The 27003-nt window shown below is 33.3% G+C and overlaps 2 protein-coding genes and 1 long non-coding RNA gene across 7 annotated transcripts; 1 reads left to right on the forward strand and 2 right to left on the reverse strand.

Moving 5' to 3' along the window:
- The first annotated feature begins 6427 nt into the window (after positions 1-6427).
- On the forward strand, positions 6428-15216 carry LOC136225892 (uncharacterized). 3 transcript variants are annotated; one of them, XR_010687364.1, is made up of 8 exons: positions 6428-6627; positions 7311-7413; positions 12586-12983; positions 13293-13421; positions 13536-13671; positions 14203-14268; positions 14556-14713; positions 14909-15216. It is a non-coding gene; the product is annotated as an uncharacterized lncRNA (long non-coding RNA). The 3 variants fall into 3 exon arrangements; XR_010687363.1 differs by having other exon boundaries at positions 12586-12738; positions 12832-13421; XR_010687362.1 differs by having other exon boundaries at positions 12586-13421.
- Positions 9727-10835, reverse strand: LOC136225891 (arogenate dehydratase 2-like). The gene is made up of 4 exons (XM_066014029.1): positions 10605-10835; positions 10441-10521; positions 10055-10150; positions 9727-9969 (listed from the first exon to the last, which is right to left on the reverse strand). The coding sequence occupies exons 1-4, from the start codon at positions 10758-10760 to the stop codon at positions 9892-9894; spliced, it is 411 nt and encodes a 136-aa protein (XP_065870101.1). The 5' UTR covers positions 10761-10835; the 3' UTR covers positions 9727-9891.
- Positions 15217-21517: 6301 nt separating the features above from the next.
- Positions 21518-25261, reverse strand: LOC136227783 (putative F-box/LRR-repeat protein At3g18150). 3 transcript variants are annotated; one of them, XM_066016534.1, is made up of 5 exons: positions 25092-25261; positions 23352-23567; positions 22450-22532; positions 22084-22245; positions 21518-21974 (listed from the first exon to the last, which is right to left on the reverse strand). In XM_066016534.1, exons 2-5 carry the CDS (start codon positions 23557-23559, stop codon positions 21672-21674), a joined length of 756 nt encoding a protein of 251 aa, XP_065872606.1. In that variant the 5' UTR covers positions 23560-23567; positions 25092-25261; the 3' UTR covers positions 21518-21671. The 3 variants fall into 3 exon arrangements, with proteins under 3 accessions (XP_065872606.1, XP_065872603.1, XP_065872604.1); XM_066016531.1 differs by having other exon boundaries at positions 22450-23567; XM_066016532.1 differs by having other exon boundaries at positions 22450-23570.
- Between the last annotated feature and the right edge of the window lie 1742 nt (positions 25262-27003).

The following is a 27003-nucleotide window of genomic DNA, read 5'->3' on the forward strand; positions in this document are numbered from 1 at the left end:
ACAAACAGAAGACTAAATTCACCGAAAGGGCCATAAGATGTGTCTTCCTGGGATACAGGAAGGGTATCAAGGGGGCCAACTGTTAAATTTAAAAACTAACTCTGTTTTCTTTTCCAGGCATGTGAAGTTTTTCGAAAATCATTTCCCATTCGCATCAACAGACCACATCAAGGATGCATCATATTGCAATGATGAGGAGCTTGAGCTCTTACATAGCACAGTACTAGAAGAAGATGAAAGCACAGAAACAAACAAAGAAGAACCAGCTCAAACACAAACACAGGAAACAACGCAAACAGATGCACAACCAATTGAGCCAACAACTGAAACAACACAGATAGAGCAACCACACTTAAGACCCACCAGACAGCGAAAAATGCCCACGTACCTTAAAGACTACCACATAGCCTTACTTCAAGGGCACCCCGTGCCTAGCTTCCAAAATTCACCACACTCACTCGTCAAACACCTTTCTTATGCCAAACTATCGCCCATAAAAAGAGCCTTTGCCATTAACATTGCCTGTCACACCGAACCTGGTTCATACAAACAGGCAGCATTAGACCCAAACTGGGTGCAGGATATGAACGAAGGACTCATAGCACTTGAATCCAACAACACTTGGGAGATAGTGGACTTACCTAAGGGGAAGAGGGCGATCGACTATCGTTGGGTCTACAAACTAAAGCACAAGGCGGATGGGAGCGTGGCTAGGTACAAGGCTAGACTAGTAGCCAAGGGCTACACACAGCAAGAAGGTGTGGACTTCACTGCTACTTTTGCACCTGTTGCAAAATTCACCACCATCAGAACAGTTCTTGTTGGGGTTTAGTGTCCTATAGACAATTGTTCTAGGATACAAACTTAATGTAAATGAAGTGTTCTTTATATCATTTGTTTTAATGAGATATATGTTTTATAACTATATAAAGGCAATCCCTTTTAAGCACTAAATAAAGTCTAATAAAAAGGAAATCCGTAAGTTTGTTTAAGGTGATTATAAAGTGTTCATACAAGCATGAAGTGAGACGAAACTTTGTAATAAACTAATAAACTTAAAACCACCCCAAGTCAAGCAATATGTTTAGGATTGACATATCGCGGTTGAGACTTGCATGTAACGATGTCTTCTGTCCGACAGAAAGCTGATCTCACAAGCTTCATATATATAGATATCTGGACAGTTACATGGATCCGATGAAAAGTAGTTCATTAGGATTGGGGACCCGACTTGAGATAACCGGATGGGTAGATTCATCCTTGTCACCTGTTCATCTCATTGGTATTAATAGGTATAAATAATCCTCAGACTCAAAGGAATGTTAATTGATATTCTGGATTACGGAATGTGACGCTTTGACTCTGTTGTAACACGATCCTTAACAGAGATGACTCTGGGGTGTGAACAGCAGACGTTGGGTATCACAGGAAGTGATTGCGGGATCGTTATACATTGGATTGAGCATTTATCACTCCCGACAAATGGGAGATATGTCCATGGATCGCTTGTGGAAGACTTGACTCTAAATCCTTGCAAGGTGATAGCTTAAGATTGAAATATGAATTTCTCTTAACCTATCTAATTGGAGTTGACTCGGCCAGAACAAGTAAAACGAACGTCTCGCTATATGTGACTTGACATTATCCATAGTCATAAGATTCAGTTCAAGAACGTATTTGATAAAGGATCGAATTATACCATAACTAATACGGAAAGGTCAACGACGGAATCAATTATCAAACTAAATAAGAGTTCCCTTCAATCCAAATAAATTAATAAAAAACCATAATTTTGGCAAATAAAAAAATAAAAAATTTATGGCAGCATAAAAGTTGTTACCATTAATATAATATTAGCAACAAGAGTAGTTGTTCTAAAACGTTAAAATTTATAGCAACGACAACGGTTGTTTCGGAACGTCAAAATATTTCGCAATGACAGTTGTTGTTGCGAAAAGTAAAAATAAATAGCAACATCGGATGTTGTTGCCAAATATCAAAAATATATAGCAACGACAAAGTTTGTTGCGAAACAATTCAGTGTACAGTAACGATATTTATTGTTGCAAAAGACATATTTCATTCTCCCATATACTTTCTAGATTTGGCAACAATTAAGTTTTTGCAACAAAAGTGTTGTTGCCAAAGATAATTTTTTGCAACAACAGAAAAGTCGTTGCAGTAACCTTTAGTAACGGAATCTTTCTAAACAAACATATGTTGTTGCAAGTCATCCGATTTCGTTGCTAAAAATATTTTTGGCAACAACTTGCTTTGTTACTAAAAATCAATTTTCTTGTAGTGTAAAAGACTCACCTTCCAGTTTATTGTAATAGACACAACATATTTTCTTCCATTACGCAGAAGACGATTAGATGTGGCAACATCCAATAGAATTGCTACACTAATCATCATTTACCAAAAAAAAAAAAACAAATAACCAAGTAGTTTGTGTTTTAACCCATGTACCAAAATCATAGAAACAAATACCTTGGTGTGACCAAGATTTTCAAATTGTCAAGTTATATATATTAAGTCCAACTATACTATATTTGATGAATTAATTAATATCACACATAGATATTTTTTTCTTCACTTGAAAATGATATTTTTTTTGTTGAAATATAGTTATCTGACGTGTGGTCTAAATTGATATTTTTTTACAAAATCTTAGACCTATTTTGATACATTATCTGACGTGGTGCTGAGTTGGCAAACTTAATGGATGACGTGTCACATTCTGTTGGTGAATCGTAAATTGATGCTATGTTGTAACGTTTTGCCTATATTGGTGTTATTTTGGACGTGAATGCTAAATTGATATTTTCTTAAAAACTTTAGGTCTATTTTGGTACCTTATATCTAAAAAAGGTGAATGCAAAAATTATACCCGTTAAGATAATGAGATGAGTAGGAATAATTAAAAAATAAACGGGTAAGGATTTGGGATCCGCTCTGTTCGTGAGTACCCTAATAGTTGACATTCCTAAGTTCTTGTTTGGATGGAGCGTAATTAAAGTAAGGTAGTGTAAGGTGGAGTAAGTGAGGTGTATAAAATAACTTGTTGCGTTTGAGTCAAAGATAAGGTAAGTGATGTTTTAATAAGTTAATTATATATATAATTATTTTCATATCATTTCATTTGTATAAATAAAATAGTCAAAATGATAATTTTGAAAGAAAAAAAATGTTAACCATGATTCCTCTCCAATTTGAGATGTAAAGAAAATTAGTCAAAATTCATCACACATACCCTCACTTACTATATACTCTTTAATAATACCTCAAAACAAACGATATTAGTTAATTACATTTAACCTCATCTACAAATATCATCATCCAAACAACCCTAAAAATAATGTGTCGTTTGAGACAGACTTTGCCCTATTTCCCCAATTTCTTTCCAAATCGAATTGAAGTCTCCAGCGCCACACTATCTTTCCGGTAAATTTACTTCCCTGTGCTCTCATTCTATGTAAACTTCATCTTTGAAATTTAATCGTATCTGATCCTCTTTCAACATTCCTTTATTGAAAAGTTTTTATACTTTTATATAAATTTGTACAGTCAGCATCTATTAGAATAAGAAGTATAGGAGCTGAATCAAGAAACATAGAAGTATATGGAGAATTAAAGCGTCATTGTGATCAAACTAAATAGCAATTTTCAATTCAATTTTCTGTTACCCCTACTTAATAATAGTATTATTGCAGCGATTATCATGAATAGTCATATCTTCTGTTTTACCTAAACTTGCTGTATAGATAATTCACAGTTGAGGGTTATCTTCCTTATTCTTTAATTACATTTTTGTCTTTGACAGCATACATAGTCTTGAATCAAATTATATTGGAGATCTCTCAAGAAATTAAAGATAGAAAGTTCTAGGTTGAGTGATCAAATTATAAAAAATGTGCTTTCTGGCAGTCTGTTACTTGAATCATTACAATTGAATAGATGTGTTGGGTTTGATCATCTTGTAATTGCTTCCAAATCTTTGAAAAGATTTGTTTTGTCCGACCTCAAATTTTCTGATATTGAAATTTCATGTCCAAAACTTAAGGAGTTAGCTCTGGTGCAATTGAATGGTGGCAGTGACATGTTGCTTGACGAAGTGATTTGGTACTTGAATTGTTGGAAATAAACAATTGTTATCTGTTTGATGAGCTTGTTATTGCTTCCACATCTGTGAAGAGATTGATTTTAAGGAAAATTTATCACATTTATGTCATTGAAACTTCCTGTCCTAACCTTGAGGAATTGAAACTTTCCGAGGTATTGAATTCACGACTTCTAAGTTAACAAATTTGACTTCTTTAATTTGTGCTGATCTTGATTTTGAGCCTCTTGTGGCTATTGAGGAAGGCATTGATGAAAGTTTAGGTAAGCAAATCCTACTGTAGCTTGAGCATGTCAAGGAGCTAAAGATCGGAACTCTGTTAATTAAGGTAACTTTCTGTTGAAGTTTCTTTTTTCTTAGTGCTACGGAGACTAGAAGAAACATTTGATAGCTACATATTAAAATTTAATAGCTATATTTGTTTCCATTCAACCGATAAATGGAAAATGTAAATTCAAATTTGACATTGAATTAGTACAGTATCATATCTGAATTTCCATTTCCATTTCCATGTTATATTTGTAGATTCTATCAAGTTTGGAGGAGGGAGGTCTATCTTGTCTATTGTTCAAAACTAAATGCTTGACTTTGAATTATCTTGATTTGGATAAGCACCCAACTGCTGTTATATATGCACTTCGCAATTCAATTGTGCTTCAGGAATTAGTTATCACTGTGTCATCAATATATTGGGTAAAGTTTCTTAGAACCTCATTTGTATGTATGCATTCCTATAGCTTGCTCATTTGCGGAGCGCAATGAATAAATAATTTAATATTTTCCATTTACATTCAGTTTCCATATCCTTTTAAGTTCCTTAGGCTAACAACTTTGTCTCCAGTCTTTCAATGCTACAGATGTTCCAGACTTGAATGATTTTGGACAGAATTACTGGAAATCAAAAGAAACTTTTTTCCATTGTTTGGTGTCGCATTTAAAGATTGTCAAGATTTTAAACTTCTCGAAAAGAGATAAGAAATGTAAGCTTGTGGTGAACTTTGTTGAGTTTCTACTCAAGAATGCTAGAGTGCTAGAAAAACTGGTCATATCAGAAAAGCGTGGAACAGAGTTCGCATTTAATGTTTCTGAAAAATTGCTAAGCTTGCCAAGATGTTCTCAACATGCTATTGTTGAGTTGGTATGTGCTTCATAGCTAGAGATGTCCAAACATAAAGGAAATGTTGTTCTGTGCTTTTTTGTAAGCTTTGACTGCCATTAGGGACACATAGTTGGAAATAGTAGATGATTAGTTGTTTATATATTATAGCATGAAGTTAATGGTCTTGTGCATTTTGTCCTATTTAAATTTATTGTCACTCACAATTAAATTTCTATTTCCATGGTTGCTAATGCAATGCTTATAATGGAGGGGTACGAAAACGGATTGTCCTGTGATAATCGTATTATGCGATATGTATGTTTTATATCATTATATATGATATAAATAACGTTTGAAAATGATAATATTGTCAAACAAATCATACCTGTAAAAAAGGTCTCTATAAATTGTGTTGTTATGCCCGAAAATTGATTGCTTTTTCCACCACTAGATACAAAAGGCATTATGTTTACATCCAGTCCTATTAGAACTCTTCTCCTATATGGTAAAATACTTTATGAGAATAGGTTGTTGTGTTGTACAAGAAAAATCATTCTCTTAAATTGCAATTTTACATATTTGTGCCTTTACTTACAAAAGGAATTGATCTTAATTCAAATGGGACTTTAAATTGTTGTGTCATATTTCACTACAAGAAAAAACGCTATCACCGACGGAATCGACCGACACATTTTTTTGTGTTGAATTACCGACAGAATACCGATGAAAACATTGTGTCGGAAATCAGCTACACTCTCACCTACACAATTTTAGAATGTGTAGGTGATTATGGGCGGGATTATTCCCGCCCCCATCACCGACACTTATTGTAGGTAATTATAAATGTCGGTGATGCCACCGACAAAGTTAAATGTGAACCTACAAAAAATAGTGTAGGTGAATATAATATTAAATAAAATAAATTTTTTTAAACAAAAAATAAAATAAATTAGAGCTATTATAATATCATTAAATAAAAAACAAAAATAAACATATCATTAATATAATTTTTTTTTTTTTAATTTAGAGAAGACTGAACCTATAATTTTAGGTGAACATAATATTTAAAATAAATTACTACTATTATGCTTCAAAAAAAATTACAACTATTGTAACAAAAAAATAAATAAATTACTAATATAAAATGTTCTGTTCTTTTAGTTTCCAAAAACCCTAGTTTTCTCCCTTCCTTCCCGATCAAATTTGGAACCCCACCCTCTCTCCTCTTGAGCTTCTCCACCCAAACGGCGCTGTTTGCCACCAACACCGGCGCCGGTGTGCCTGTTCTTCCTCTCATGGGTCGTTTCTCCTGCTATTCCTTTTACTATCATCGTTGTTCTGCTTCTCTCCATCTATGCTGGGTCTGACCTTAAAGAGTTATCTCTCGCGCTCGATCTACTCTCTCTAGGTATCGATCTCATCTTTCTCTCCTTTGTATTTCGTTTTGAGAAACTGAATTTCATGGAGCTTGCTTCTTTTTCCCCAACTATTTCCCCAACTAAGCACTTTGCTTTTCTAATCCATCTTTAGTTGTAGACAATAGGAGGCATAAAACTTTAGATTTCTCTATACTCTTACCTTAGGAAGATGGATTATGGTCAGATGGCTTTTATTTTATTAAATATATCTTTTCAAGGATACTGATATTGTTGGAAAATTAGTGTATCATACCCATTTTGCACCTGTTTGGGTTAATAAAGTTTAGCTTTTTAAAGATCAATTAGAAAAATAATTTATTTACATATTATTTGCTAAGAAACTGAACTTGTAAGAATTTGAATACAATGTAAATGTACTATAGACGAAATGCTAAATTCAAGAAGATGATTGTATTACCTACATATAGTTGGAGTAATTACTGTTTTTTAAGGAAAATAAAAAAAGGAAAGAAAAAGAAATAATAATGAAGTAGCGTGCAGTTATTTTTGTTGTGATGATATGGTTAGCCACAATGGATAAACAAGTTTTATTTGGTGATGTGGAGTGGACCATCAATCTTATGACTTCTCTTCTTTGCTTTTATAATGCAATTCTCGAGTAACCTGCTGTTAAGTAAAAGCAACTGCATATTTCATATGCTCTGAATTGCAGGTTGATGTGAGAGGGCCATTTCTTGTCAATTTGAACTCTTCCCGTCATGTTGAATAACTCTCTGATCATTTCAGTGTTAAGATATTCTAAAGGAAGCAGAAAGGTTGGCTATGTGTCTTAATGTCTTTTATTTTTATCATAAACAGAGCTATGTGTTGACTTATTTATCTTACTCTCACTAGTGGAAAAAGGGCCATTTGCATCGGCCGTTTAGGGCCTTTTGTATCGGCCGCTGGCCGATGCAAAAGCCCTCGACGCAAATGCTATTGCATCGGCCGCTGGCCGATGCAAAAGAGGTGGTCATTTGCATCGGCCCCTTAAAGGGGCCGACGCAAATTGCATCGGCCCTTTATAAGGGGCCGATGCAAATGATGTGTCAGATATGTTAAATGACACAATCATTTGCATCGGCCCCTTACAACGGCCGATGCAAATGATTCCTTATTTGCATCGGCCACATTAAAGGGCCGATGCAAATGATTATATCATTTGCATCAGTTGTTTTAAAGGGCCGATGCAAATGATGCTTTTTCATTTAAAAAAAAATAATTTGGATTGAATGGAGCTCTATAATACGTCAAATAGCTTTGATTCATATATATTACATGAAGAATTTTCATATACATACGTTGCCAGCATAATTTAATAAATCTAGAAAAGCACCTTGCCCTGTCAGTGTTGTAAAATTACAGGTCGCTTTTTGCAAATCCCTGCATGAAAACAATCTTATACATTATAATTTAACAAAGATAAATGGAAATGCCAATAGGCGGGACGGTTTCAAGGAAAACATACTTGAAAGAATACTCTGGTGTACCAGAAAAATGCCACCATTTTGAACCCTTCAAGCCACAGGAAGCCAATACCTAAAAACTAAAGCTAAGGCCACCCTTCATTAGGAATAAATGGAACAGCGTTATACCTGGATGGCTTAGGGTCAAATATACTCGGCAAGCCCATCTCGTTAGGGAATGTTACAATTGTTCCGGAAGGACCAATCACCCATCTAACATGGTCTGGTATAAGCACAGGACCAATCACCCATTTAACATGGTCTGGTATAAGCACTAGAGCATTCGCAGCTCTCCTGCAAATGATTTGAATGCATATGCATCAGACCATATATTCTCCTCTTGTAGGAGAGCAAACTCGTGAAAACTAGCATAGACAGTCAGACCAGGCATACCTGCCAATCATAAAACAGCAAGTTCTTCAATTCTACAAGACTAGCAGCATTCTCTGCAATTAAACATATATGAAATCATAAACATTTTCCTATCACCAATTATGAACTGTAAAACCAAAAGAAAGTTGCAATCGTTTCATAGACAAATGAAACATGATACAAATGCACATAAGTAAATAGAATATCGCAATTTACAAGGATCCCTGATAAACTAAACACCTCTAAAATCATGACAGCGGCATAAACTGCAAGACCTAGAAGCTTTCCTCAATCTATAAAAACTTTAATTTTAGTCTCACAGTTTTCATGCATGAGATTAAGCTTAGCCCGCACCAGCAGCAGGAAGTAAACAGGTATAAGGGCTTTTGCCCAATATTTCAGCGTGTGTGCAATAAGAACTTCCCTAGTCTATTGGAATATGCCAGACTATTCACCATGGGGTCTGCCTTTAGGATGCCTCACTTCAACAATAATTAATTTTCATCCTATTTCAGGTATTTTCATGAGCAAGACAAAGTTATTACTGTAAATTTAACAAACAATGACACACAATCGAATGGAATTTCACTATATCCCTAAAATCTCTCTAACTAGCAGTATCACAAACACATGAGAATTTCACTATATCAAATCAGCAACCACGAATGGAATTTGAAAATTAGAGAAAGCAGCAGCGACCATGGAATTTGAATTAGATAAAGCGAAAGACAGTTATTTGACAAACCTCATCAAATCGCCTTCTATGGTAATTGGCAGCACACTTGCTCACATTGACTAATTCTATGGTAATTGTTATGAGTTTTGAGTTAAGAGCTTCTATCAGTTGAGTGAATGTTTGAATCCACTTAAGCTCTTATCCTTCATATAGGCATATGATTGGGGTCGGAACTTCTACATTTGAGGTTTGTGTCGCCAGTTGTATCCTCAATGAAGGGGCAATGAAGAAGGTGCAACACTTTGAAGAATACTAACGCCAATTAATCGAATAAAAGCTGACTTATCCTGCTCCATAACATATTTCATAGTGGTACCTGAAATTATCAAAGCATTCAATAAGAAGAAAACTATTCTTTGAATTGCATATTTTCATGAATGGGTAGTAGTACCATTCAGATAGGCGATCCTATCAGAGACCCATGTTCGTGAAACAACAGGGAATGCAACTGAAAGTAAATGCGCCCCTTGTTTATCAAGCACAGTTGGTACCTGAAATGAAAGTGTCAAGAAATAAAATCAACTGATGAAAGATCTAAAAAGAAACTATCTAAGAGAAGACACAAATCAATGCAAGACAAGTTTTAGATCTAAAGATCCTTTTCTGATTAATGCTAAAACAACCAAAGCACAAAATTCGAGTTTGCTTTTTTGGGAATTAAAAAGTTGTATGCTTGTTGCCTAAACTTTCAGGCAATTGCAAGGAATTATTGGCTCCCTTGCCAGCATCAGGAATCGAGTAACATTATCAGAATCGTCCTGTCACAAAAAAAAAACAATGAGTAATGCTGCATATCTAACGTCAGCCTAATTATTTCACAATACAAAGACATGTAAATGCAACCTGAATATCTTCAGCTAATATATCCAAACCATAAATAGCTGCAGCAGCAGAACTAGCAACAGCTCCTGCATCATTCAATTGGTGAAGTGCAACATGCTACATTGAAAGTTACTTGAGCATGAGTACTTCCAACACATTAATTAGCATAAACCAAGAGTCCTTATTTTAATCAACTAAAGAAGAGTTTAAAAATGTAATTTATATAACAAGGTTGATATGTTTTTGTAGTTTGCACTTCCAACAAAACACAGGTGTATGTGATGCACTTTTTCGAAATGAGGTGAAAAAGTACCCCCGCCATTTCGGAACTTAAAAATCAAGCATTTCACAATCTAAAACTGCCAAAAGAAGAAAATTATACTAAAGAAGATCACATATATTCCTACCTTTGCTGCACCAGCAGTGTCATCAACTGCTTCTCTGACCAATCCCAAACTCGTTAAAGTGTGCTCACATTGAGCAAGGGCCTGTAATTTGAAAAGGCAACATCATAACACCACATACCACGAAAGTAGGCAGGGGAGTAGGGGTGAGGAGTATTCTACGATACCTGTGGATGACTTAAGACCCTCTTCAAGTCTTCAACTTTAACACCATGATTGGCTAGTAAGCAATGGTGAACAACATATTTAACTTCACCTAAGATATGCAGCGTGTGACGAAGTAACAGGTCATAATTTCTGTGGATGCTCCCAGAAACAGTCATGTCAATTTTGACAATTCCAATTGTAACACTAAGATAATGTAGTCGAAATCATAGTAGTCGAACCGAAATTTTTTGTAGGACATAACACAAGTACAATACATATGCAAAATAAATCTTAGAATGTTTGAAACATGTTGAAGTAGGTTCATGAACGTACATTATTAATGACAGGTGAAAAAAAAAGAGATTGATGGAAGGACCTGGCTTAACTAAAAAACAATATCCCAGAATGCCTAGAGGAAAATGGGAAAAGGGGAAATCCAGAGAGGATTAGAAATGTAGGGTAGAAAATCATTTCCGACGAGAAAACATATAAAAATAAAGTCATCAATCAACCTTTCAATATCAGAAGTGAATTTCTCAGGTGGATCAGATATTTGCAAGTCAATCTCCATATACTCTCTCTCTTAATATCCAGAGATGGAGAAACTTCAAAAGAACAAAAACCGAAACTAGTTTATCAATTAGCCGAAATAGTAAGGAGAAATCAATATATATGATACCTGATAAGGCTTTCTAGTAAGCCATGAATGCTTAGGAACTTTGTCAAGACTAATTTGCAAATCTGAGAAACGAATAGACTGAGACTCCAGTAGTGAAAGAACTTCATGTGAAGTACAAAAAATGTTATATCAGAACACCTAATTGATTACATAGCCAGAAAAAGATCTACCTTCAGCTCATTACAAATGACACTGATATGAACATTGGCTAAAGCTGATGAGCAGAAGATAACGGACTAATTTGCGAGAAAAAAATGCTTAGAAAAAGAATAATATGCAGTGATAGTCGTTGTACCTTTCTAGTTTTGCAATTCTCAATCGCAGATTTCATCAGTGTCTCTCCATGTCCTTGCTTTCTGAATTCCTCCTTCACCTGTTTTCAACTTTTTCCGTATCACATTTTAAGTAAAATTCTAAGGGGAATTTCATCGAACATGTTATGAGCATACTAAAAGTTAAGATATAATAACAGAGGAGAAGGTTGAGGATATGAACCTGTGAGCTTCGTAACAAAAGCGAACAAAGAAGAGGACCAAGAATAGCTGACATATCCAGCAATGTCTTCATTGATCTCCACCAAGTGAAGCAACCCCGAATTCTTCTTTTTCAATTCTTCTTCATCGAAAAATACAGCTACAGATTCATTTTTTAGGTTTAACAATTTCGCCCAAGACCTTAACACAGTTTCTTGAATTTCTTAGTAGCTCCACCATGGCACCATTGCCATACTGTTTCCCTCCTCTACATAAAAGGGCGAGCTTACCTGAAACGCTGAAAGAGAGCGGACTGGAGGACGAACAGCAAGAAGGACTGAAGGAGTTTGAAGTTTCGATGAAGGAAAGCTGCTTCAAGAGATTGAAGGAAGCTACTTCAAATGATCGTAAATGGGTCTAGGTTTTTCCAGCGCCGTCAACGATTATTGCTTGAAGAGCATAAGAAGACTATGGACTATAACGGATCGTAAATAGGTCTAGGTAATTTTGCATTTGCATCGGCTCCTAAAACAGTTCGATGCAAATGATAAGTGTATTTGCATCGGCCCTATAAAGAGCCGATGCAAATAACTTGTGTATTTGCATCGGCCTCTTCTAAGAGGCCGATGCAAAACGATAAACAGGCTTTTGCATCGGCTCTTAAGAAGGGGCCGATGCAAATAATAAATGTATTTGCGTCGGTCCCTTCTAAGGGGCCGATGCAAATGTTGTACCTAAAGACAATTGCATCGGTCCCTATTAAAGGGCCGATGCAAATGTGGTATTTGCATCGCGTGTTAAAAACGGCCGATGCAAATGCAGCGATGCAAATGAAGCTTTTTCTACTAGTGTCTTCAGGTCAAGTATTCACCGATGTAGTTGGGAGTCCGCATTACGTTGATCGGGAGGTGCTTCTTAAGCATTATGGACCAGAGGCAGATGTGTGGACTGCTGGGCTTATTTTGTATATATTGCTAATTGGAGTTCCACCATTTTGGGCTGGTAGGTAACTTTTTTCTTTATGTTGGTATACCATGTAGGGCTTTGTTTTTGTTTTTAAGCAGTCATCAAAACGTTCTCCTGATTGGTTTTCAGAAATGAAGCAAAGAATGTTTGATGCAGTATTGAAGGGATATATCAATTTGAGTCAGACCTTTGTCCTATAATATCAAACAGTGGCAAAGATCTCATCAGGAAGATGCTTTACTCTTGACCTTGAGAATGATTGACCACTCATCAAGTGTTATGTATGTCTGAAATTTTAATTTTTACTTAAGTTCTTAGGAATACTAAAGTTTATTTGATAAATTCATATTTCTGTCTGAATAGTTCTGCTTATTCTAGGTTGGTACTTGATCATTTGATGAATTTCATATGCATTGCCACCTGTGGCTAATGCCCCCTTTCTGATAATTAGAGTAACTTGTCCTCCAAACAATTATTCTTCCTTGAGCTAAATGCATATTTCTTGCTTCTTATGCAATTCACTTCCGCTCGATTGTTTTAGTAGTTAATATCATAGTTATCAAAGGTGCGCAAAATGTTCTACACTGTAGGCATGTCGCATGAGAAGCCAAAAGGCAGGCTATGTTCAAGAGGTGCTCGCCTGAGCGCACCTTTATGAGCCTAGTGCCTCCCTAGAGGCATAATTTTATGAAGCAGACAATGTTTTTCACGGTTTTAAGGTAAAAAGTGGTTGTTTTAATCTTAATCCTCCCTTATCTTTATCATTGATGGCTGAAATCAAATTAGGATAAAAGCAACTGATGAACTCTTACACGTGCGTTTCATGTTATTAGGTAATAGCTGAAAGCCTTTCCGATGAGGAGATTGCCGGTTTGCAAGAAATGTTTAAGGCTATGGATACTAAAAGCTGGTTTGAGAAGATATGGTTCTATGATGAAGGATACATAATTTCATGATCTTATGGATACAGTAAGATGTTTGTCAAATAAAAAATTTCTTTATTGATGCATGTGCATGTTTGAACAGCTGTTGATTTAATCGGAGTCATGGAGACTCTGTTGACCCTTGACTTGGCGTAGATTTAAGCAGGGATTAACACACCAACATCTTATTTTCTAGACAAAATTGATATGAATGATTCTCATCAGCAAGATTATGTTGACGCGAGCCATAAGTGTTCCTTTATGAACTTGTCACAAGATGAGTTAACAGTTAGCTCATAATGATATTTTAACCTATATACTCATCTCTGATATATTCCAGCTTTCATATTCTTCTATTTTTCTTTTTTAATTGCTGGTATTATTTGATTTCGAAATCCACCTCTGTTTATGCACTAAATTTGTGTATATTTTACTTGATAATTGGTTTTATGCTTCTACTGTTATTAGGGATTCAGCTATTGCTTTCCTCAATATTGTTACTCAAATTATCTTAATTAGATGAAATTTAGCCTTTATTTTTAGCATACTGAAGTTTTCATGTGTTTGTCCTTTGTAGTATCTTGGATATTCCTTAATTTTAGGAAGGGGATAATGTGCAGCCTGCCTTAACAGGAATCATTGTGTAAGTTTCCTGCCTTACCAGAAGCCGTAGTCTCGGACTCCTGAAAGGGAGATAAGCATAGCGAACTGACTCGTTTAACCCTGCTGGAGCATTTAATTTTCCTTTTTTATCAATTGCAGTCAGTCGGTTATCTATTGAGAAAACTAGTTGTTTAACCTCATTTAGCACAGACTTAGGTAACTTCTAGTTGATAATTATTTTGTTGCATTCTCGTTGAGTGGACTGTAGGATTTTTTTTATTTTGTTTTTTCTATGTTTGTGTAATTATCTTAAGTTTTCTACTTTAGATTGCTGAGCCATTGTAGAAAGTGCTTGCTGAAGACATTGAGATTGTGTTGTAAGCATTGATTGGAACCGAAAAGCTCTTGGTGATTTCTTCAAGATAAAATACGACTGGGATTTGCTTGCTGCACGATCCATTTGGGCATTTGGCCCTGATAAGCAGGTACTATATATGCGTTAAATATTTCCTGATCGAGCTTTGTGATTTTACTTTTCCAAATTAATAAACTTTTGCAATCTGTTCTGTTTGTGTCATGATACTAAAATGCATAAGCATATGATCATGCCCAAATGCAAGAGCAACCATGACACTTGTGTTTGACCAATGTGATACTCACAGAGGCCTAACATTTTGTAGATGATACACTTCCTACTGAAGTTGATAAAGGGTTGCGGGCTGCTGTCAAGGATTCCATCGTCCAAGGGTAAACAAGATTTATCTTCACTAGTTTCTGATACTCTGTTCAAAATAGTTGATGCTAGAATTGCACTGGAACCTCTGCAGAGGTTCTGGTCAAATTATCACCACATCTCGGCGTGTAGCATATTCGGCTTTTCTGATGGCAACACCTCGACTTAGGGAACCAATATATTATGTGGAGGTATATAGTTGACTTAGGGAACCAGAATACTATGTGGAGGTATATAGTTACTACTTTAATGTAATGCTTGCATGAATTTTTAAGTGAATTAATCAGTTGCTTTGCTTTGGTTTGGTTCTATTAATTCTTGACAATTCTTGTAATATATATGAGTTCCCTTCAATCCAAATAAATTTGCTAAAAAAATATATAATTGATTTTCATCATAATTCGGAATAAAAATGATTGCAAAAACAGCAATTCCGACGCAATTTCCGATACAAATATCTGTCGGAAATTATTTAAATAAATATGCTAAAAAATAGATCACCGACACACATAAGTCGGTGATGGTGTCGGCAAGACCGACAAAAATCACCAACTAAAAAGGGTCGGGAACACCTACACATATCACCGACACCAAATGTGTCGGTGATATCCCCGACCCAGCCAAAAATATGTCGCAACAGGTTACCTACGAGGTCAACGCCGACACATCGGATTTTGTTGGTCTTCCGTCGGTGATGATGATCACCGACACATTTTTGCTTATCACCGACGGATTTTTGCGTCGGTGATAGCGTTTTTTCTTGTAGTGTTTGACAACCTTTAAGATAACTGACCATCGAAGAGAGGATAAATGTAAATTTGTCTATAATTTATTGAGTTTTTACAAATGATTTGAAGTTTTTTTTGTTTGTCATACTAGTATATTGTGGATTAGGTACTGTTTCCTTTTCTTTTCAGATTAAGGGGTGTTTTCTTACCTATTTTTCATTTCATGTTTGTCTTTTCACTTTAAAAGACAGAGTTTTAGGTGTTTGGTTAGACACCTCCTGTTTATCTTTTACTGCTGAAAAGTTGCTTTTACAAAAGCAGAGAATCTCTACTTTTTGGAAAAGCAGCTTTCTCCAAAGGCAATCAGCAAACATGAACAACAACCAGCAAACAGGAACAGTAAACAACAAGTAGTCAAACGGACACTAAAGTTCTTTTTGCCTCGCTTGTATCTAAAATTATGTCTATGATATTATTTGGTAACATTTGACTCCCGTATTCTCATAGATTACACTTAAAAAGATGTTTTTTTTCTAATAAATAAAGTTCAACAGAAATGATTGTGGTGCCAATTTATATTAAGTTCCCTATAATGTTATGTTACACGATTAAAACCCTATTTGCCTTTCGTGGTATTCAAATTTTATAATTTGTTTTGTGTTGTATTATTTGGTAACATTCGCCTTGTGAGGGCTTTCCTTAACATTTAACCTAGTATTGATAGAAAATAAATTAATTTATTAACTTTTGCCACATTACGCAATTTTTCACAAATGTATAAATTGCTTTTTTTACATATATATTTAATATGTGGATAAATGAGGATTTTTTTTCTTATTATATTCATTTGGATCCATAAACTAAAGCTTCGAAGTCAATTAGGACCCTAAATTTTCAAAATCAACGACCAGGTCCACTCAACTAAGTAAAAATCATCAATTGTAACTTCATCATATCCTAAAATCATTAACTGTTACTATTTGATAGAGACTAAATAATCTTTGTGTTGGTTCAAAATGAGATTGGGAAAGAGGGTCTGAAAATGTTCAACAAAATTAATTTCGGTGAGGCCTCAATTGATGATTTTTGTTTAGAATAGGAACTCAATTGATGGTTTTTGCTTTTAAGCCTTAGTTTGGAGAACCAAATGGATAATATATCTAAAATAAATTAAAACAATTGTGATGTGTAACAGATATAAAAAATTGTATCATGTGACAAAAATTAACAAATAAGTTAATTTTTAATTCGAAATAAGTTAAATGTCATTTATAGGAATTCAGAGAAATGACAAGACTTTGGATAGTATTCCTTTTTCCTAATGTTATTTCTTGAGCTTCTTCTACTTCAACCACTGGAAATTTTAATTTTTTTTTTTAGGGAAAAGTACAAAAATAAACATTGTGGTTACATCTGTTTTCGATCGACACTCACTACAAGAAAATAGCTACTTAGCTACTGAAATTAGCGACTAGATCAAAATCGGTCGCTAAATTGTGACCAGTTTGGTCGCTAATGATTTTTGCCAATGGTGTAAGTGAAAAGTAAAACTGGCGCCCTTTTTAGCAAAATAGAAAATAAAAAAGAAAAAGAAAAGGAAAAGAAATTATAAATTAAATAAAACAGATAAAATATAAAGATAGAATAAAAGATAAATATAAAAAGACAACCCTAAATCCTCTCTCTCTCCTATTTTCTCTTCTTCAAGCTCGACAAGCCCCCTCTTCTGAATAGCGATGTTTTCACTCTTCAGTGCTCTTTAACCTAATCCGGTCTAATACCTCTCTTTCTAGACGGCATCTTCTCCGATCTCAACCCTCAAGCTAACCCTTTCCTCTATTCTTCACTGACCTAATCCATCTCCTGTATTCTTCCGAACTTACAAACTAGGGTTTATCGTAGCTGGAAAAATGGATGAGAGTATAGCAAGAGGAGTTGTTCAATCAGGAGTTCTACCTCCTTCTCGCATTCGTACAGCTCACTCCTATCCTGATCGATGCTCTGCCTTCGAGTCCTTCGGCGTTAAAGTTTTCCCTCACAACAATGATGTAATTATTGATTCTTCTTTTCGCTATTGAATTTATTTATTTTGTTATATCATTATGCAAAATGATCTGGTTTTACAATCCTGGAAAGTTTGGAACCCTGTTGTTGAGTAGGATGTAGGCATTTGATCATTGAAAAAACAAAAGCGATCCCTCTTTTGGAAGAGGGTAGTACAGGGTTTCAATTTCATGAAGTCTAACTGGGTGATTATTGTTGTCCTGTTTTTGTTTTTTTTTCAATCATCGAGTGTTAATTTTGGTTATATGATTTCGTGGAAACAGGTAGTTGAAGACAGTGATGTGATCGTATTCTCTGTAAAACCCCAAGTTGGTATAGCCCCTATTCTTGTGTTTACTTAAATTTTGATGACTGAACTTTTTGTCTTGGTGAAAGGGATAAGAGCATCTCCAACAGCCTCTTAAATTGGCTCTTAAGTTAAAATTTGAGGAGAAAGAATAAAAAATCAGTTCAAACAGCCCTCTTAGTGGCTCTTCAAATCACTAGCTTCATTTTTTATTAATAATTTATTATTGACAAGCCTCTCCCCTCAAACTATTGGTAAATATAATAATAAATAATAATCTTAATATTAAAATAATAAATAAAGAGTAAATATAAGGAGTATTGTTGGAGAACGGACTAGCTTACCTGTCCACCTAGCCCTTTACACTACTTGTAGTAGCAGACTATGGTCGGTAAAATTGAGACTACTCAGCGACTAAATCAAACAGTCGCTATAATCTGCGACTATGAGAAAAAATAGTCGGCATTTGTCCAGCGACTAAGCAGTTACCGACTGAATGTGTTTGGTCGGTAAACCGCAAAATTCAGTCGGTAAACCACTTTAGCTACCGAATTAGTTACCACAATTGCGGCAGCTAACTAGCTGTTTTCTTGTACTGACTCTTGTCGTTTAAAAATTTACAAAATGGTACCTTGAGGTTCATTCCGTTAGCAAACACATACCAAATTGACTAACGGTGTTAAAAATCAAAGGGAAAAGAGTTAATTTGGTACTTATATTTGTTTATTTTATAAAATTAACCCCTTTATTATCTAATTATCACAAACAAACCCCAAAATAAAAAATAAAAATTAATTATACCATATTCTCCATCTCTTTAATTTCTTATTTTTTTCTTCTTTCTTTCTCTTCTCTCTTATTTTTTTCTCTCTAAATTGTTTTGATTGGTTTTGTTTCTTGCTTGAATTTTAGACTTTTATTTTGCTTAATTTGACGCCTATGATACATACATAAAATAAAATTGCTCATCAACATGTATGAACATAAGAATCAGTAAAATTGAAAATGCTGAAAAACATGTCTAATATATAAAATAGTCTCATAACACATTTAAGTGTGTTCTTGGGTTGATTTGAAATTAAAACGCAAGTTCAAAAACTTGGATATTGAATTAGAAACATAGGATCCCAAGAAGAGTGAATTTGACACATTATAATAATCTCTAGATAACAAAATTGGAGTTTTGGAAACCGAATTCAACCTGAACCTTTAATGTATAGCTATTTTGGTTGGGGTTCTAGTCATAGTTTTGATCCTGATTCAGATTCTAGTTCTGAAACTGAATCTCCCATACACTCAATATTGATGTAGTTGAAAAAGATGATGTAAATGAAGAAGAGGATATAGTTGAAGAAGAGCTTTATCCTCAACCTACTTCTGATTCTGAAAATAGGTTGATTCTGTTTCCGAATCCCACATTGAGTTGAGTCTGAAGATAATGATATAGATGAAGAAGATGAGATTGTTGAAAAAGAGGAAATAGTTGAAGAAGATTATATAGATGAAGAAGAGTATATATTTGATAGTTCTGATTCTGATCCTGATCCTAGTTATGATTCTGACATATGATTGTGAATTATATAGTTGTATATTTTTCAAATGATTTTGATACTGATATTTCACAATTGTTTGATTAGAATCTAACATTATTTAATTATGAAATTATAATTGCATGTAGCACTGAATATCTACTAAGTTATCTATTAACATTTTGTGAATGGGGAAGATGATGTCAACTATTTAGGTATGTTCTGTAAATGTAAAGGTAAGCTTTGTAACTCTAATTTTAGTTTATATAGAAGGATGTCATTTTCTAATTTTTGGTTTTTCATGGGTTTTATTTTTTATTTCTTTGGATTAGGGAATCCATTTTATTATCGGCTCAACGTGGTCAGACACTTCTAAATCCTTTTCCAATTGAAGTTTGTTTTTATGTTTTTATTAATTTCTTTCGTGAAAGGAAATCCAATTAATCAATAAACAGGTGTTAATACTACCTTTAACAAAGGCACATAATAAAACTTGATACGAAAAAAATATATAAAAGTTTGGATCAAGACGTTTCAAATATTATATTTCCTATGTTATATACATAATAGATCCTAGGACCATAACAAGTTCTAACACAATACAGTTACCTTAATTTTGCATGTTTACAAATTGAAAATTCAAATCTACTAGAAGTTGGTCAGCTAGTTATGCTTTGTTATTATTGTTTATTGGAGATTCTTTGCAAAACAAAATCATATAACATGTAACTTTTAGCTATTACGTGAAAATTTCAAACAGTTGAATTAATTATAAAAAATACAGCTTTATTTTTCTTTACTGTCATTTGGCTGCAACTTGATTATTTCATTGAGTTTTTTTATCTGAAATTGTAGGAACCACTTTACTGCAATAAAAAAGTTTAACCATTTCATTGAAACAATAAGTTTAATAACTTTTCTAAAATTGATTCCAAATTATAATGACACATTGACACCCATACAATTAAATGAACTAGATTGAAAAAAATATTGCAAAGTAAAGCAACATTTTTTTGAAAAAAAAAAATTACTTGAATAGAATTCTACTTTTCCTGGAGTGTGGAAATAATGATTGCAAAGAAGTATGTTAGAATTTGACTGGCCGATGATCATAAGTTTATAACAATGCCGAACAAGAAATTAGATGGTTCATTTATTTTTGCCTATATGATAAAAAGAATATATTAAAAATCTATAAGAGTGAAAACATAGTCATTTACAAAATAAAATTCAAACAAATAAAAGCTTCATTGCATTTTTTATCTACATCTTAAATATCATAGATGGTAAATAGTTTTCATCTGCATATTAAATATCATATCATAGAGCAATGAAAAATAGTGTTTGAAACGGTTTATGGCACAAAGGCTGGAAATAAACCCAGCTAGAATTGACTTCAAAGTCCTTCTGTCCGGAAAAAACTTGTATCACTTTAAGATTTCAACCCGGCCAACATATTATTTTAAAGGAATAGAATATTGTAACATTTCAATCCAGCAAACATATCATTTTCATCAAGAGGCCAATTAGTCATTTTAAACAAGTTAAAATGACTAACAAGATGTTCTTAAAGTTGGGAAGGCAATTGGTTTTTCTGACCAAGTTCAGCTTACCATTATGGTATTAAGCCTTACTTGTGACATATAGAATACCTTGTGGTGAAGACCAATTTCGCTGAAGGACCAGAAATAATATTGAATTGGATTAACAAATAAAGAAAAGTGCAGATTTAGCAAAAGAAAGATATTCGCAAGGAGCCAATCCAAACACACATAATCATTGAAGTCATGGTTGTAAAGTAGATACAAATGAGCCAACCTAGTTGGGATGTCTAGGCGCATTGACTTTGTCCCAACCTTTCATTCAAAAAAGTAGATACAAATGTGATAAAAAAAGAATATCTAAGCTATATATAAATATAGATATAAGAATAGCTAGACTATAACTTAAATTAACTTCTTCATTTTGCTCCAAGCAACACAAGTCCATCAACTTCATTTTATGCCCAAAATATAAGTGTCAACTGCCAAGTTTAGAAGCTTACACACAAAAAACAAAAAACTAAACTGTTTGAACTTTTCTACATATTTCACATCCCGAGGTTTAGTGAGAATATAACAACTCAACAATGGCATGCTGAGAACATCTTGGAAAGCTCGACAACTTTTGAGAAACTTTAAAAGCGAAATCAGTTCCTCCATCTTTTGATATCACCAAAACCAACTTTTCTAATAATCTGGCTTTCTTAAGTAGGAACTTAATGAATTTGAGCACTAACTTACATTTACCATCTTGCTTAGAGAGGCCAATAATCTCAACAGTTTTCAAATGCGGCAGCAAACAATTGATGACACTCCTATTTGAGTTCCAGTAGTTCTCTTCGGAAGCATATGGAGTCGTTCCACCCTAGACATAGAGTTTGTTAGGTCTAATGACTTAATCAACAATATATCAAACTTAAACATAATTGGCACAACAATCAATTGAAGTTAAGCTTGATAACAACAAACTTTACCTTGTAAACATTCAACTTTATTGCTAATCTTTCAAGTGTAGGTGAACTACAGAGTGCACACATAATTCCAGGAAGGTGCTCAAAATTAGGACGATCCAAAGTCAATATTTTGTTGTTAGACCATGGATAATATAAACCTCCCATCTCTCCATCCGATAGAATCTTCAAACATAATGAAAACGAAGATTCTCAAAAATGATACAATAATAATTCAATTGCTAATTTGAATATTTAGCTGAGAAGTAAAATTCAAAAGCAAACTTCCAATGGTATCAAATTCTAATATTTAGCTGTCAAATATTTGTCTATGGTCGCAGAATCGAAAAACATATAGAAAAAATGAAAGTTTTTCTTGTATAGATTTACCTTGATAAAGGAAGCCCCTATTGATAGCTCCTTGACATTTTGAAGCTGCTTAAGGATCACTTTGGCCACATGTTCACCGCATCCTTCCACATATGGAAGAATCTCAAAATCAAGAGCAGCATAAATTAAAGATGGAAAATTAATCACTTTAAATGTGGCATTATTCAAACCATAACATTTGAATTCCTCAAGGTTTGGACATGAAATTTCAATTGCACAGCTTTGATGGATATTTCCCAAAACTAACTTTCTCAAAGATTTTGAAGCAACTACAAGCTGACTGAGATAACATTCTTTTACTTCCAATGAACGAAGCAGCAGACAGCTAGATACAACATTTTCAATTGTCGAAGCATTACACTCTCTAAGTCCCATGAGAGTTAATTGCTCAAGATTTGGACATGAAATTTCAATAAGAGAATGAAATTCAATAGGAGTACTAATATCAAGAATCAAGATTTTCAATGATTTGGAATCAATAACATAGTCATCTATTGGAATATGGTTTAATTCCAACAATTCAACTAAAGGACTGCCCGATAAAATATTTCGAACCATATCTCTATTAGCATAACCTCGTATCCTCAACACCTTGAGAGATCCCCAATTTACCTTCCAATCACCCATAAAATAACAATAAACCATTTCCAATTTGGCCAAAGAAGTGTTGTCGAGAAGGAATTGAGGCAACCGGTAAGGATCATACAATAAATGAGAACCACAATCCAAAATTAGCTCCTCCACATGCTTTCTCGTTGCAAATCGGATTTTCGAACAAAAATTAGAACCCTTGTCAAAGTCATAAGCAAGGTGTAATTTCTTGATCTTGGAGCAGTCATGTTGAAGCAGGTTATTATCAATAAATCTAACGAATTCTTCAACAGAGTAATCATAGTACATACCAGAATCGAAAATGAGAACTGGAACATGAGTCCATTGATTCTGCCACCTCTTCGATAAAATGTCAGTCTGAATAGCGTCTACAGTTGAGAGCAAAAAGGATAGGATATGGTGAAGAAGGGGATCTGGCAATGAACTGATTCGGTCTTCTTTCTCTTCCAACTTGAGCTTTTTGTTTCTTCTTCCTTTGCCTCCACTACTCCATTCCATTATAGAAGCTTCTAAGCAACAATTATGGAAAAAAAAGAAAAAAAAAATTGAAACCCTCAATTGGAGGAAAGACCAACTGTTAAAGTTATCCAAAAAAATCCTTAATTTATGACAACATAAATATTAAATTTGAAGTTAATTAATATACATAAATGTTAAAGTTGAAGTTTTTTTGGAAGAGAACATTGAAATTAATTAATCATTGAGTTTCAGTAATTTATCATTATTTATTATAATTACCATTATCATTATTTATATATAATTTATTATCATTATTATTATTTATCTATAATTTATCATTATTTATTATTATTATAATAATTATTTATCTATAATTTATAATTATCTATGAATTAGATAAAGAAATGGTAGTTTATTAAAATATACATCGTTTAACAAAAAATAAAATTATAATATGCATCCATATTTGAAAATTAGGAATCACATTTTTTTTTCCCTTCAATTATTAATGGATAAAACTAGATTTATGGAATAGGCTTTACAATTAATTATAGAGTTAAGGTGCAAAAATACCCCTAACGTTTTGAATCAGGAGCAATTTTACCCCTAATGTCTAAAATAATGCAATTTAAATCTTAACATTGGTAGCCAACATATGTTTGTGATTTGTTATTTACAAAATAACGCACGTGTGATGTGTAGATGACAATATTCATGACCGAGAAGACAGTTTGATGAATTATTTCTCAAATTTACCCAACTTATCAATATTATGGATAAAATTGCATCATTTTAGATGTTAGAAGTAAAATTACTCCTTACCCAAAACGTTAGGGGTATTTTTTGCACCTTAACCCTTAATTGTAATAAAACGTTAAAAGTTTGTATTCATATGAAAATTTGTATTTAATTTCGTAGGCTTTAAATTGTATGTAAATTTATGTTTGTATGTAATTTGTAATTTCAATTTAAATTAGACTCATTTTTATTTAATTTCATAGGCTTTTATCGAGCCACACTTTTATTTGATATTTAATTTAGTTTTATCTTTAATAATATATTTATTTATTATTGATATTATTATTATTAGAACCATTATTATTATTATAAGCTTATTAATGTCAAATATTATCATTAAAATTATTTTAGAGTCTAATATCATCATTATTATTAAGTTCGGTTAAGTTCGGTAGCATTCAATTAAGTTCACTAGAATTCAGTTAAGTTCAGTTCAGTATTTAGTAGCATTTAATTCAGTTCAGTTCAGTTCGATTCATTTCACTTTTTTCAGCAATAAAGAAAAGAGCCTAGCAAACCATTCTAAGCATTTTTATGGGGTCAATAGGTCAATTTAAACAAATTAAGATGCCCAATATATCACATTAGACAAGTTTAAGGAGACAGCAATATACTTTGTAAATTCAAAAGATCCATCAGATTTTTTTTAAACCATTTATATTTGGAAAAACAAAAACTAACTTGATAGAATTATTTATAACAATGGAATGGACCTCTTAATCTGAAGGGATTAAGGACAATTAATCCATTTGAGATATACAGTTTCGGGATACCTTATTGAATAGCAGAACATGTAGATCTCTTAGAGTAGCGGAAGCGGATCTTATCACCACGATCTTGTACCATCGGTAACAAAAAACCGCACAGTGTTAGCCTGAAAAGACTGAATAATCCAGAGACTAAAGTGAAGAAGAAGAGAGAGAGAGAGGAGGCGCATGAGAGGAGGAGGAGGAGGAGGCAACCTTTCTCTTATCTTATGTTGTGATTAGGGTTAAGCCTATTTATAGGAAGCTAAAACCCTAATTGTCCATTTCTTAAGATGGGCTTGACCCGTTCCATTTCGAACGGGTCAGATTAATTAGATCCATACTCAATTAATCCTAAAGAGATGGCAATACTTTGTAAATTCAAAAGGTGAATAAGATTTTTTTAAATATAATTGGAAAAACAAAAAGTAACTTGATAGAATAACTTATAACAATGGAATGGACCTCTTAATCCTAACTTTATATATATATATATATATTTTTGTTTGTGGACTTTTATTACATGCCTTTGTTAAAGGAAATTTGATGTGTTTTATAAGTTGGATTCCCTCCCAAAAAAATAATAACAAAATTTAATTGAAAAATGAACAATTTGAAAGTGTTAAAAAAATCCTTCTATATCAATAAAAATTGTATTAAAAAACCATAGAAATTACAGCTTCCCAATTGACAAAATGAAAAATTAGATAGCTTAGAAGATATTCAGTGCTACATGCTAAAATTATATTAGTGTGCCCGTAAGGAGACAGATATTGGTTCATCTGTGTGATAGAATATTCCACAAATCCTGATAGAATATTCCACTAATTGAAGAAATTGTTTGATAAATAAGTAGATAAATAATAATTTCCCTACATTTCAAAAACATAAAACTACATCTTCATCACAATTGACAAAATGGTAATAGATATTAGATAGATAGTTTAGCAGATATTCGTTGCTACATTTAACTACAATGTTCTTCAGACTGAATGCGAGAATCGAAATTAGAATCAACCTTCAAACCCTTATCTTCAGAATAGAATCAACCTCCGAATAGACTAATTTACCGCTTTGTGACCAGTTATTTAACTGTCACATCAAACCTTCCTTTACTATATTACTAACACATTTACAAAATACTGCCACAATACCAATAATTAAGTCTGTCACAGATAGGTTACTCACGAAAAAATGCCTAAAATATTTAATACATTACATAGGTAAACTTTTAGGGTGTTTGGTAGCTCATTTTCGGGCTCTTGTTTGCATTTTCATTTGAAAAATGAGAGTTTTAAGTGTTCGGTTATTTATCTCTTGTTTGTCTTTTACCTATGAAAAGTAGCATTTTACAAAAAACTGAGAATCCATTCTTTTTGGAAAAACAGTTTTTTCTAACAGCAAACAACAAACAATAAGTAAAACAAATGTATCCTTGGTGTTGCTTGAAAACATTATAATATTAAAATTTACTGTTTTATATGTTAGGTATAAATCTTCCCTTTTAAAAAAACAAAAGTAACAAATTTGGACCTTATCTTTAATATATTTGGAGCCTCTATACTTAGTAAATAATATGATTGATCCCTAAAATTTTAGAAATATTTTATTAATGCCCTCAATTTACTTAAAATGAGTTATTCAACAGACTTATTGGCCCCTAAGTTCAGGAAACTATTCTGATATTTCCAAAATTGTAGAGACTAATCAAATTATTCAGTAAAGTTAAAAATCTTGTGATGAATTAGACCTGCAAATATTATTATGTCCATGATACTTTACTTAATTATCTAAAAGTTCACCATTGAAAAGTGTCACATAAGTTAGAACATCAATACTCTAATTTACAATACTTGAGTTGAACTTATTGGATTGTTTAAAAGATAAATTTTACAAAAATATTTAAACTTACCATAAGTAAAATATTATCGAATCATTC

This window comes from Euphorbia lathyris, chromosome 4, assembly GCF_963576675.1.
Source record: "Euphorbia lathyris chromosome 4, ddEupLath1.1, whole genome shotgun sequence".
NCBI classification, from domain to species: domain Eukaryota; kingdom Viridiplantae; phylum Streptophyta; class Magnoliopsida; order Malpighiales; family Euphorbiaceae; genus Euphorbia; species Euphorbia lathyris.

What these genes read in the sequence shown, in the direction of transcription:
- LOC136227783 (XM_066016531.1), bottom strand. Translation starts at nt 23,559, where the DNA reads ATGGAATGGAGTAGTGGAGGCAAAGGAAGAAGAAACAAAAAGCTCAAG. An exon ending in TAGGGGCTTCCTTTATCAAG is followed by an intron (nt 22,246 to 22,449) that starts GTAAATCTATAC and finishes TTATGTTTGAAG; the next exon opens with ATTCTATCGGATGGAGAGAT. An exon ending in TAAAGTTGAATGTTTACAAG is followed by an intron (nt 21,975 to 22,083) that starts GTAAAGTTTGTT and finishes CTCTATGTCTAG; the next exon opens with GGTGGAACGACTCCATATGC.
- LOC136225891 (XM_066014029.1), bottom strand. Translation starts at nt 10,760, where the DNA reads ATGACTGTTTCTGGGAGCATCCACAGAAATTATGACCTGTTACTTCGT. An exon ending in GGGTCTTAAGTCATCCACAG is followed by an intron (nt 10,522 to 10,604) that starts GTATCGTAGAAT and finishes TTCAAATTACAG; the next exon opens with GCCCTTGCTCAATGTGAGCA. An exon ending in ACACTGCTGGTGCAGCAAAG is followed by an intron (nt 10,151 to 10,440) that starts GTAGGAATATAT and finishes CTTTCAATGTAG; the next exon opens with CATGTTGCACTTCACCAATT.